This window comes from Osmerus mordax, chromosome 19 (assembly GCF_038355195.1).
Source record: "Osmerus mordax isolate fOsmMor3 chromosome 19, fOsmMor3.pri, whole genome shotgun sequence".
NCBI classification, from domain to species: domain Eukaryota; kingdom Metazoa; phylum Chordata; class Actinopteri; order Osmeriformes; family Osmeridae; genus Osmerus; species Osmerus mordax.
Genome location: NC_090068.1, coordinates 4097622 through 4109634, shown reverse-complemented (window position 1 = coordinate 4109634; position 12013 = coordinate 4097622). Strand labels below are relative to the sequence as shown.

The following is a 12013-nucleotide window of genomic DNA, read 5'->3' as shown; positions in this document are numbered from 1 at the left end:
GTAAAGTATACAGTATAAACAGCGGTTACTCTCCTTTTCTCCCTGAGATCTCAACTCTCAACGCAACAGTATCTCGGTTCACAAAGAAGTGGGCTTCTCTCTCTCTAAACATTTGGTTTCTGCTCACAAACTTTGGTGTTTACATCTATTGATTTGTAGGACAGCTGATTATGTCATCTTGGCATTGTTTTTTGTGTTCACAAAGAGGTCAGACTGGCTGCAAAACATCTTTGTGTTACCCCTGACAACATTTTCTCACTGGCATGGTGGGATAATCTTTTTAAGAGCGCCATGTTCAGTTAAGTTGCCAGGTGACTGGTTATCCCTGACCTACTGTACCAGTTTGAGAGGGAGTAAAAATGTGCTAAACCACTTCAGTCCATTATTCTGGGAACAATGCTCCTTTCATCACAAGATTTGCATAGCAAGTTGGTTTGAAAGCTCTTGTAAAGTATAAATCAAGCATTGTAGAGAATATTTTATTTTTGTTTTAATAATTACACAAAAACAATACATAACCAGAAAATCTACGTCCGCTAAATGACTTTTGTATGCAATTAATATAGCATTTCTTCATATCGTATGACAATTAGAACTATGAAGGAAAACGAAAGTTGTCCTATAACCATTCTTACTTGCAGTTATTTGATAGTTTTCTTCTTTTTTTATAGAAATTTCTATATTTGTAAGTATGTTTTCAGTTATTAATTATTTATGTCACTCTTTCAATTGTTGTTTTGTGGATGAGATAACCCATTCAAATCACCTCACTCCCAGATCAGGTCAATACCATGAAATTTGGGGAATCTATGCAGACCAATTCGAATAGGAAAAAGGAAATTTGCAAAGGAGAAAAACAAAATATTGTCTCACCGCTATGGCAAAAGGGTGTTTCCCTTAGCCTGTTTAATTTGAGTTTCAGAGTAAACTAAAGACGATGCATAAAATCATGTATTCAAAATGTACAAAATATTAATAATAATCAGTGAAAGCACAATCAAATTGACTCACCTTGATGGTGCTGGCCATTTTTGATCAGGACCTTTGAGTCCTGGCAAAAACTCACTGACGTGAATTCAAGTTAAAAAAAAATCTGAACAGCAAGCTAGATGAGGTTCCACTAAGCGTTGTTTGGAGCGGATGAGATTGTGCTAACGTTGGGAAGTAAAGTCAGCCAATAGCAGGAAGAGGTTTCTATTGGTTCTGGCCGCCGCAACTCGAAGAAACAGGATATTTGGGAGTGAGGAGATAAGAAGGGCAAAAAACAATGCTGTTATTTTTGATGATGTGTGTTAGAAGATTTTAAGGAGGGGGTAAGTTTTAGATGGAGGTGGGGGTTACCAAGAAGACTACTCTAACAGTAGGGTCTCCATTGAGACATGAGACAGGTGCAAAATGTCATTGTGTTTGTGTGTGTGTGTGTATCCCGAATTTCCCCATTGTGGGACAAATAAAGGTATATCTTATCTTATGTTTGTGTGAGCACAGACTTGCAAAACCTTAGGAGTGTGTGGGTTTCTCTATGAAAGTGTGCAACAACATGTGTTTGCTGAAGCATGCACACCAGGGTGCACTTCAATGCAGGTGTGTGTGTGTGTGTGTATCACACTTGTACACTAAAACCGGTGACAGGATGCAGATGTGTGATGGTACAGTCCATACTTGACACGCTTGCCTGCCTTGGGCCCCCAGGAGGGCTACCAGTTACAGGCGGCAGCAGTGAGGGGAGACCCAGCCTGCCTGGTAAGACTTGGCACTGAACACTGAACACAAAATACTGTAAAGCATTGTAGACAAAAACATTACACACACTTCAAAACTGTTATCCTTTTTCCACACTTGCTGATTGGATATATAGCTTGTGGTCATCCAATACACATTTTCTAGGTTACACACACTCCAGCTCAAGGAAGAGTTAAGCTTAAACGCCCTACATAATACTTTCTCGCACACTGACCATCACAATGAATGAACGATGACTGAATGGAGGAGAGGGGCTGGAATGCAAGCAGCCCTCCAAGGTGTCCGGGACCCTGGCTGGGCTTCCCAGAGAGGATCAGAGGTGAGAGCTCCACATATCTGAACGACCCAGATAAGGAGGTGAAGTCAAGGAGAAAGTCAAGGAAAGGAAATCAGAGCACAGCCTCGCACATCCTGCCACCGTCCCTCTGTCAAAACACACCCTGTGACCACCCTGGGACCCAGATTGTTGATTACAAACGCTGGAAACACATGCACACACACACACTTAGATCGGACTCCACTTGCACCGTGACCTGTGACCTTCAGGTCCCCTTCAGGTTCAAAACCAAACCCCCCACCATGATCATGTTTGGTTCCTCTGACTGCTTGAGATGTTGCAATCGAAGACAACAACAGGGGATTGAGTTGGGTTTCAAAATGCAACTACAAACTGCGTTGCATCAGATTACAAAGAGGAAGTAATAATTGCAAACATAGTTTAATTTTGTAAGGACTAGGTCATTTGATTTAGGTCACACAAACAATACGGCCCTAATATGTCTTTTTATAGTCTAAAATCAGATTTTTGGACACAAGAACCAGTATGTTCCCACACACAAACACCAGTTTCAAGATGTGATAACAATATTGGGAGAGGTCAATAAAAAAATCGGAGCATATAGAGGCTATGGGCCCTATCTTGCACCCAGCACAATTGACTTTGTCAACAACGCAAGTATCATTTCTAGTTTGCAGTGGACGCAAAGCGGACTTTTCCCTCCACAGACGCACGTCGGTAAATTAGGGAATGACCAGGGATGTAGTGGGGGCTAAACACACGTAAACGCCGTTTATGCACCTCCCAAAATTCGGAAATAGCGTTTATCCACCTCTAAATTGCAGAAATTGCGTTTATCCACCTCTAATTAGCGTTTATGCGCGTTTACGCACATCTAAATTCTCTGCGCCTCGTATTCTGGCGTTGGAATAATCCAACGGCAGAATAATAATAAAATTTGGTGTAATTTTAAAACAGCAAAGACTAAATTTCATATTGTTTAACATATAAACGCTGTAGTCTGAATCATTTCATCTGCGCTGTATGGTCTGTGTCCAATCAATGTGTTGCGGCTGCGGCACCAATCAGGATCCACGAAGTATGTACACACATACACGTTGTGGATTAATCTACCTGTTTGGAATGGATTAATTAGCCATGGATATCAGGCGATTTTTGAAGAGACCATCGAGTTCTCCCACTCCCACAGATGCCCGCAAAAGGCCCTCAAGTACAGAGTAAGATAAATTCACGTTTGTAAACGATGTTTTGGTTTGCACAACATCGCATTAAGACAGGGACAAACGGCTAGCCTACTATTATTAACATTCTTTTAAATACGATGATGCAGATACAAGACAACCTTACTGGTTCCATCCAAATAGGCCTAATGAAACGTAAAAATGAATAAATAAACAGGGTTCTCAAGCCTCTGTGAAGGGGCTGAAATGCGTGTTTCTCACGGTCAATGCGTGGGTGGGGGGGGGTCGAAACAGACGTGAAAGCTCGGGGCGGGGGGGGGGGGGGGGGGGTGCTTGACGACCCTGTAAATAAGTAAATAATAAAATTCATAGTTTACCCACCTCTATTTTTACCACTACACCACTGGGAATGACCTTGCGCTCCCGGGGGCGGTTCAGGGAAAAAAGGAGGCGTGTTCCGGCGTAAACGTTCCCTGCTGCTATTTTGCAGTTTCAGAAAAACAATTCCGCCACAGACCAGGAAAAACGTAGTCTAAAGTCAATGGCGCGTTATTCAGATGCTATTTTAAGGGCGCATGCTTGGCCCGTGCGCACTGCTGGCGAGGCCAGGGTCTTCTTCCTGCAAAGCCACCTTACATTGTTTTGATTTATTGTATGGCTGTGTATGTGTATTGTATGACATTTCTTTCATGTCAAAGATTTTTTTTTTTTATAATGACAAATCTCTATGTATGTGAACTTGATTTGTAACAATTGTGGCAATTTCCTCCCACGCCTCTTTAACTCTTTAACCAAAGCTAATATGGGTGGGTTTCTTCTCCCATCCCAATTAGAATCTGAATTTGGTTTATTCGCCATGTATGTTACACAAACACAGAATTTACTGCGGCAGTAAGGTGCAAACAATAAACATATATACGGGTCTTAAATTAACTAAAAAAGTACAATGGTTAAACTAATTCTAAGAACTAAACAATTAAAAAATATAACAATTACAAAAATTAAATATATATAAAAATTAGACTAAGAATTTGAATGAGCAGCATGAGTGGGCAATGACAAAACTGCTCTGCCTATCCCATACAATGTCACTTCTCTATCTATTACGGCCCTGACGAGAACTTCTTGGCTATGAACCGCTCCTGGTGTGCGCCTGGCAAGTCCGCCGTTATAATAGCAATCCGCCATGGAACAAGCGCGCCTGCACTTAAAGGGAATGTGAGATGACGCTCTGATTGGTATATTGCACGTTACGCCCAAATCACACCCATTAGTAATGTAGCTACTTCAGACCAATTCATTTCAGATTTGCGCCAGGCGCAAAGTCATTTATCCCGCCGGTATAATAGCAACAGCGCCGGAGTCCCGCCCACAAAGTTACTTGCGCTTTGCGTTTTGATACTTGTGTTTCAGATTGTTCAAATAGGGCCCTATATGTTCCGCATGTTAATAGAGGAATAACGTTTTGCTTGTGCTGGCTTGTATTTATGAATTTGTAGCTGTCAGCCTTTCTTACTTTCTCATTCCCTCTAGGTCTTGTCTCTCCTCTGTTACTGTGTCAATCTCTCTCCATCTCTCTCTTTCTCTTTGTTGTGCTCCTCCACAAATGCCTTTCGGCTTTATGGTCTCTTGCAGGAAGTTAGTAAGATATAACCCCGCCTGTTCCCCTCTCACACCAGATTTGGGCGGTCCACACTCACACACATAAACACACACACCATGTCAGAGCACCACTGTACTCATTCCTCCATATGTACTGCCAAAGTCCCATCACATCCCCCCCCTGTCCCACAACCTAAATGCTAAAAGTGCTCTGTCCGTAGGGGGCTGGGAAGCTGGGCTGCGACCTCCTCCAGGAACGTCCTGTCACAGACATACACATGCTAACACACACTCACACACACACAGACATCTTTTTTGTCTGGCTAAGCTATAAATAGATAGGTTCCAACAATTAAGGAAACGATGTTATTGAATTGTGTGCGTCAAAGGCCAGATTGATAGTCTTTGACTAAACACTTGATGTCAGGCACATGGACAGTCTTGTGTTGTGTTCAGTGTGTTGGCCGTTGAACAATAGAGGAAGAGCGTGAGTAGCATTGTTGTCACATGCTGATGTCTGTTGACAGGCGCCACAGGCCACAAAATATTAACAGCACATACAATCCCACCTACAGGCGGTGCAGAAGTACTGCACCAGTCTTGGACAATATTGTGCTTTTATCACATTGGTAATCTTAATATAAACTCCTCCAAAAAAGTTCGGAATCGTTATTTCGGTCGATTATTCCTTCCCTTTATGATTGTATGATGTATTTAATATCGTTGGAAAGCCTGATTAGTCACCTTTACAACGAAGTACAACTTGTAAGGATCGTGCATTCGTGGAATGAGCAACACAGCTAACCGTGTGGGTAGTGGCCCAAAACAATGTGCCAAAATCCCCTGCAATATTCTTATGTTGCTATTCACTCTCGTTTTGAGTTGCTTGGTGGATTGGATGATTGCACTCTCCCACAGTAATAAGGAAAAAACAACACATATTGGCCATTTTTACACTTTATTTATTTTACACTGTCAGGGACCTCAGTAGCATGTGGAAGATCCATACGCAGCCACAAAAGCTTGGCACATCCTTCTGATGGGATCAGCTTGGGCGTGCTGTACGTGCCAGAGTGACCAATGCAAACATGTTGGCTGACTTGCGACAAATACTGGTTGAGGAATGGGATGCCATCCCACAGCAGTGTTTGACCAGGCTGGTGACCAGCATGAGGAGCTGTTGTGGCTGCGTATGGACCTTCCACACGCTACTGAGATCCCTGACAGTGTAAAATGAATAAAGTGTAAAAATGGCCAATATGTGTTGTTATTTCCTTATTACTGTGGGAGAGTGCAATCATCCAATCCACCAAGCAACTCAAAACGAGAGTGAATACCAACAGAAGAATATTGCAGGGGATTATGGCAAAAGAATTGGGCCGCTACCCACACGGTTAGCTGTGTTGCTCATTCCACGAATGCACGATCCTTACAAGTTGTACCTCGTTATAAAGGTGACTGATCAGGCGAAACACCACACAAGCTTGAGTTTAAATTAGTCCAACGATATAAAATACAATACCAATTATTATTATTATTCACATAACAATCGCCTTTATTTGAGGCAGGCTTGTATTAGGGGCAGGCCTTCATTTCTTTTTATTTCTTACTTATCTTTTGTTATAGAATTTAATTATTTATATAAAATATTGGACATAATTACAGTAAGCTAATATCATTCATTGCATTTGCGTTCAACACTTCCTGCAACCATTTAACTTAAGAATGAAACCAGTAGACCTATAGGCTAATCCACTTTCTGTAGACTAACCATTTAGAAATGAATCAGTAATTAACCATAGTGTCAGTTTTAAGATACATCGTCAATTGCAGATATTTTCCAATGTTCTCAATTACAATCAAGCAAGTAAAAAATTTCCCTCAGCCAAATAAAAAGTTTATCGCATAGCACTTAATTTGCAGTGTCAACGTAACAATAAACATCTGGTCCCATCAAAGGAGAGCAATCACAGAACGAACAGGAGACAAACTAAATTAAACCGAAAGGCCAGTACTTACACTAGGCCTATCATATTACACAACAACCAAATTCATCAGCAACATCTGAATGGGCATAGGCTACGGTCAAATGGAACCAACAAACTCCGAACTAAATGGACCTTGCTAAAACGTACCTTATTTTACCCCCGGCCTGTATTCGGGGCCCGGCCTTTATTTGTCCGTATCGATCACGCCCCCGGCTACTATCTGAAGCCCGGCCTCTAATCCCGGTCTTTATTTGAGGATTTACGGTATTTGTGTTTGTCATCAAACCAGTGGATGCACTCATGTTTCATACAATGCAAAACAGGACAAGTCTTGGCAGTCCCTCCACACAAATATGACGATCTGACTTAACTACCACAAAACTATTGAAATTCTCTAATCATCAGGTGGGCCTACTGTGGCACAAGCTCATAAACTCAGCAGTCAGCAGTCTCCAGTAACCCCCTGGTGGGAGGTGCGGTTGTTGTCTGAACAGATCTGACTTAGTGTACTGTGGTCTCGCTGTGGTCGCCTTGTGGGTTGATGGGGTGGTCACAAGTAAGTGAAAAAGTGAGAGAAAGAGGGAAAGAGAGGGAAAGAGAACAGGAGTGTGTGTATATGTGTGTAAACCTTTCTCTACCTTCTACACCCTTCTAAACCCACCTCCCCCACCCTCCCCCTCCACCCTGACAGCAGACGACTTCTCCTCCTTCTTTGAGAAAAAAGTTGCTGACATTAGCAGTCGGTTACCTGATCCCACCTTTCCTTCCCAATCACCCTCTATGACTGACCCAACTAAATGTCTAAAATCTTTCTCTCCCCTGTCCGAGGCAGAGATCTCTGACCTCATTCTCTCTCATCGCCCCACCTCCTGTCCCCTTGATCCAGTCCCCTTCCCCTCTCTTTCAAACCATCTCTCCCTCCATCATAACTTTTCTTCTCCATGTCTTTAACTCTTCTCTTACTTCCGGCACTTCCCCCTCTGCCTTCAAACATGCCAGAGTTAGCCCTCTACTCAAAAAGCCGTCCTCCAGAACTACAGACCAGTATCACTACTACCCTTCTTTTCTAAAACAATTGAACGCGCTGTATCTAACCAACTGTCAAACTTTCTCTCTCAGAACAACCCCAACCAATCGGGCTTCAAGACTGGCCACTCCACAGAAACTGCCCTCTTGTCAGTCACCACTGCCCTCCAGTCTGCCAGAGCGGCTTCCAGGTCATCCGTCATCATTCTGCTGGACATTTCTGCAGCATTTGATACGGTTAACCATCCAATCCTGCTGGCCAGACTTTCTGAGATGGGCATCACTGACACTGCACTTCAGTGGATCTCATCCTACCTGTCGGGAAGATCCTACCAGGTCTCCTGGGGAGGCAAAGTGTCAGGCCCCCGCCAGCTCTCCACTGGTGTCCCACAGGGCTCCGTCTTTTGATTCCTCCTCTTCTCCCTCTACACCACCTCGCTTGGACCAATCATCACCTCCCATGGCTTCTCCTACCACTGCTATACTGATGACAGGCAGCTGTACCTGTCGTTCCCCCCGACTGATCCGGGGATCTCAGCTAGGATCGAGGCCTGCCTCACAGACATCTCCGCCTGGATGACCGAGCACCACCTCCAGCTGAACCTCGCCAAAACAGAACTCCTCATCATCCCGGCCAAACCCTCCATCTCCCACGATCTCTCAATCACCCTGGGATCGGCGACGGTGACCCCTTCATCCTCTGCCAGGAACCTCGGGGACCATGGATGACAAGCTTTCCCTCACAGCCCACATTGCTGCGGTCTCCCGGTCGTGTAGATTCACCCTCTACAACATCCGGAAGATAAGGAGATACCTGTCTGAGCATTCCACCCAGCTGCTAGTCCAAGCACTTGTCCTCTCAAAGTTGGACTACTGCAACTCGCTGCTTGCCGGTCTCCCAGCATGCGCAACCCGCTCTCTCCAGAGGATTCAGAACGCGGCGGCCCGTCTGGTCTTGAATCTACCCAGACACTCCCATGTTACCCCGCTCCTCATCTCCCTCCACTGGCTTCCCATCACGGCCCGTATCAGATTCAAGACTCTGGTACTGACCTTCCGAGCGGTGAACGGGACTGCACCCGACTACATCAAGTCTCTCCTCCAGCTTTACCCCCCCCCCCCCCCCCCCCCCCCGCCACTTACGGTCTTCTTCTGACAACCGTCTGGTGGTCCCACCGCTCAAGAGCACCCGCCCGGTCCCAACACAAGCTCTTCTCCTGTCTGGCCCCCCAATGGTGGAATCAACTCCCCACCTCCATCAGGGACACTGACTGTCTCCCCACCTTCAAGAAAAGGCTCAAGACGCACTTGTTCCGGGAGTACAACGGCACTTAGGAATGCTTGGCTGGACCTCCAGGATCACAATGACTCGTATTGAGAGACTTGTTGCTCTTGTTGGTTAGTTGTAACGGGTTTAAATTCTTGTACTCGCTGTGAAATATTTTACTGTTGATTGTTTTTCTACAGGTACACTCTTGCACTTTGAGTTTCATGTTGTTTAATTGTAACTTGTTTAACTGCATGCTCTTACGGTTCTTCCCTTTGGCACTTATTTGGTTTTTCACAATGTATGCGTCATGTTTTGGCTGCTCGCAATGTTTGGGGCTATCTCGTTGTTCTGATCAGTGACCTATGCTCTTTTGTAAAGCTCTCTCTTGGAAGTCGCTTTGGATAAAAGCGCATAATTGGATAAAAATGCATAAATGTAAATGTAATATGTGTATCTGAGAGAAATAGACAGTAAGAGGTAGAGGAGAGAAAATAAGGCGGAGATATGGTGATTGAGAGTGAAATTAATATTATTTTCCTCTGATGCCTAGGGGCCACAGGTTTTTATGAAGATACCTACAGCATGACTACTCCCATTGTGGAGCTGTATAAGCGTGTTTTTGAGCTGTCGTTCACATTAGTAAGGCTTCTAAGTGGCGTAACGGATCATTCTTGAAGATTCTATTACGGTTGATGTTGACCAACTAATGCCTCCAGTGTCAGACAGCCCAAGAGCCTGTATCCGGTCTTTACCTCTTTTTTTTACTTTGGTGTCAAGCAGTTTATTAATTACCATCATTCAGCAAAGAAATACACAAACACAATAAACGACCTTATTTTGATTCTTGCACACACAGCATTGAATTTGTAAAATGTCTCCATGGCAATCAATTCAGTGCTATCCATCAAAAAACAGTAACAACAATTCACTTTTCTTATCGCTAAATGTTAATTATATTCCAATAAAAAAAAATTTAGGCTTGTAACATTAAGCTAAATATCTATGACTCAGTCAGCTTGGCCCAGCAGAGACTTCTTCTGGGATCCAAGGGGGACAAGTGTGAAAAAAGCTGACTGAGCACTGAACCCCAGCTGACCCAGAGAGCCTTTGAAGCCTGGATTAGTAAAAGGGGGACATTTAAGGATCACTTACATCCCAACAGACTGACAGTATCCTGCTTCCCTGTATAGCCTGTTCACTTAGCATTCTCCTAGTATCATTGGCTTCGATGATGGAGAGAGAGAGAGAGAGAGAGAGAGAGAGAGAGAGAGAGAGAGAGAGAGAGAGAGAGAGAGAGAGAGAGAGAGAGAGAGAGAGACAGAAATGAGGATGGTTAGTGGAAAGGAGAGAACGTTTCAGAAAGTTTCAGTGTGGTGTGTGTGTTTGCTTGTCTCTGTATGTCAGAAAGGGAGAAAATGAACGAGAGGAGAAAACACCATATGATTTGAATTAATCACCCTGGCCAGACAGCTATATTAAAAATAACATACTTTTTTGCCTTTGGTCATAATGGTTGTCGGTTGCTTGACAAAACACTGGCCGGTAGCTCATGGTTAAGGTTTTTGGTCTCATATCTGGCAAACAGGAGGACACTCATGTGTTTTGCATTTGCAAAGATGGAGGACCTATCTTGGTACTCTACATCAACATGATGAAATAACAGGACAGCGCTAAAGTCACGATTAAAAATATTATGAAGCAACATCTGAGCATTCATTCTGAATTCAAAATAAAATGTATAAAATATCCAGCCAGGCATGTGGAACATATAATGGTTTGATATGTTGTTCAAACAACCAATCTCAAAATACACACACTTTACAAGGTACACTACGTAAACACCCATAAATAGCTGGTTCCAGATTTGGAACTATATGTCACACACGGCAGCCATGATGTGCAGAGTGAAGGCATAATCTCACCCTAGATGTGTGGGCAAACCAGGAAGTGGTCAACCACATGACCTTCCTCTGCAGAAGGACTGGGAATTGGGTGGGGTGAAAGGGGAGTGAGGGTTTGTCCAAACGTGAACCTGAAAGAGGTTTGTCCTGAATTAGAGTTGTTCATCTTCTTATTTATATAATTTATATCATCTAGATTCTCTATGTGCCTAAAAGAAAATGGTATGACATTTGTAAGAGCAAAATACATAAAAATATAATGTATGGTTAGTAGAAGCTCACTCATTGGATATCACTTGTATCGGTAAACCTATTTTTCCCCATGTAGACACCTTCAAGCTCTGGAAGTATAACAGCATTCTTAAGGGTGAGTCCACAACAAGTTGAACAAGTTTGCCTTTTCTACAGATGTGTGAGCAGTACATCACACACTAGTCAACCATCCTAGTTAGTCTACCTGTATTATCAAGGGCAGGGACCCAGACTCTTGCCACTCTGTGATACATTTGATTTGGCCGTGACCAGACCACTGGCACGCCAACTCCCTGTGAGTCACGCCACAAGACTGGCGGGGCAAAGCCACGGCACAGGAAATCACCGGCAGAAAGAATGTCCGTGGCCAGGAGAAAAAACGGAGAGAGAAAGCGAGTGACAGGATTCCTCCCTTTGCACGTCACAGAAAATAAATATACTAAGCCTGCACAAAGCAGGCACATAGTCGGCAGTCAACTTTAGTCCGTGTGTTGATATCAAATTAGTTGTGTCATATCATGCTGACATGGGGGCTGAGGCTAAATTGTGGGGACGATGATGCTGATTATGTTTCAGAAGTCTATAACGATATGTGTTCGAAATATGTGAGTGTTCTTTTTAAAAGTATTGACTTATAAGCATATAGATTTTCATCAGAACTTTTGATAACTACAATGGATTCATTACCACAATTTGGATTTCACACCCAAGACAAATATGTCCAAATGTATCATGCTTCACTGAAGCCCAAA

General features: G+C 43.5%; 1 protein-coding gene across 1 annotated transcript in view; it reads right to left on the bottom strand.

Annotated features, from left to right (window-relative positions):
* Nucleotides 1–1074, bottom strand: part of erg (ETS transcription factor ERG) — a 33842-nt gene extending 32768 nt beyond the window's left edge. Inside the window, exon 1 of the mRNA XM_067257778.1 lies at nucleotides 1012–1074. Coding sequence (XP_067113879.1) covers nucleotides 1012–1029 — 18 coding nt within the window. The 5' untranslated portion in view covers nucleotides 1030–1074. The remainder of the gene's footprint in view (nucleotides 1–1011) is intronic.
* Nucleotides 1075–12013: the final 10939 nt, after the last annotated feature.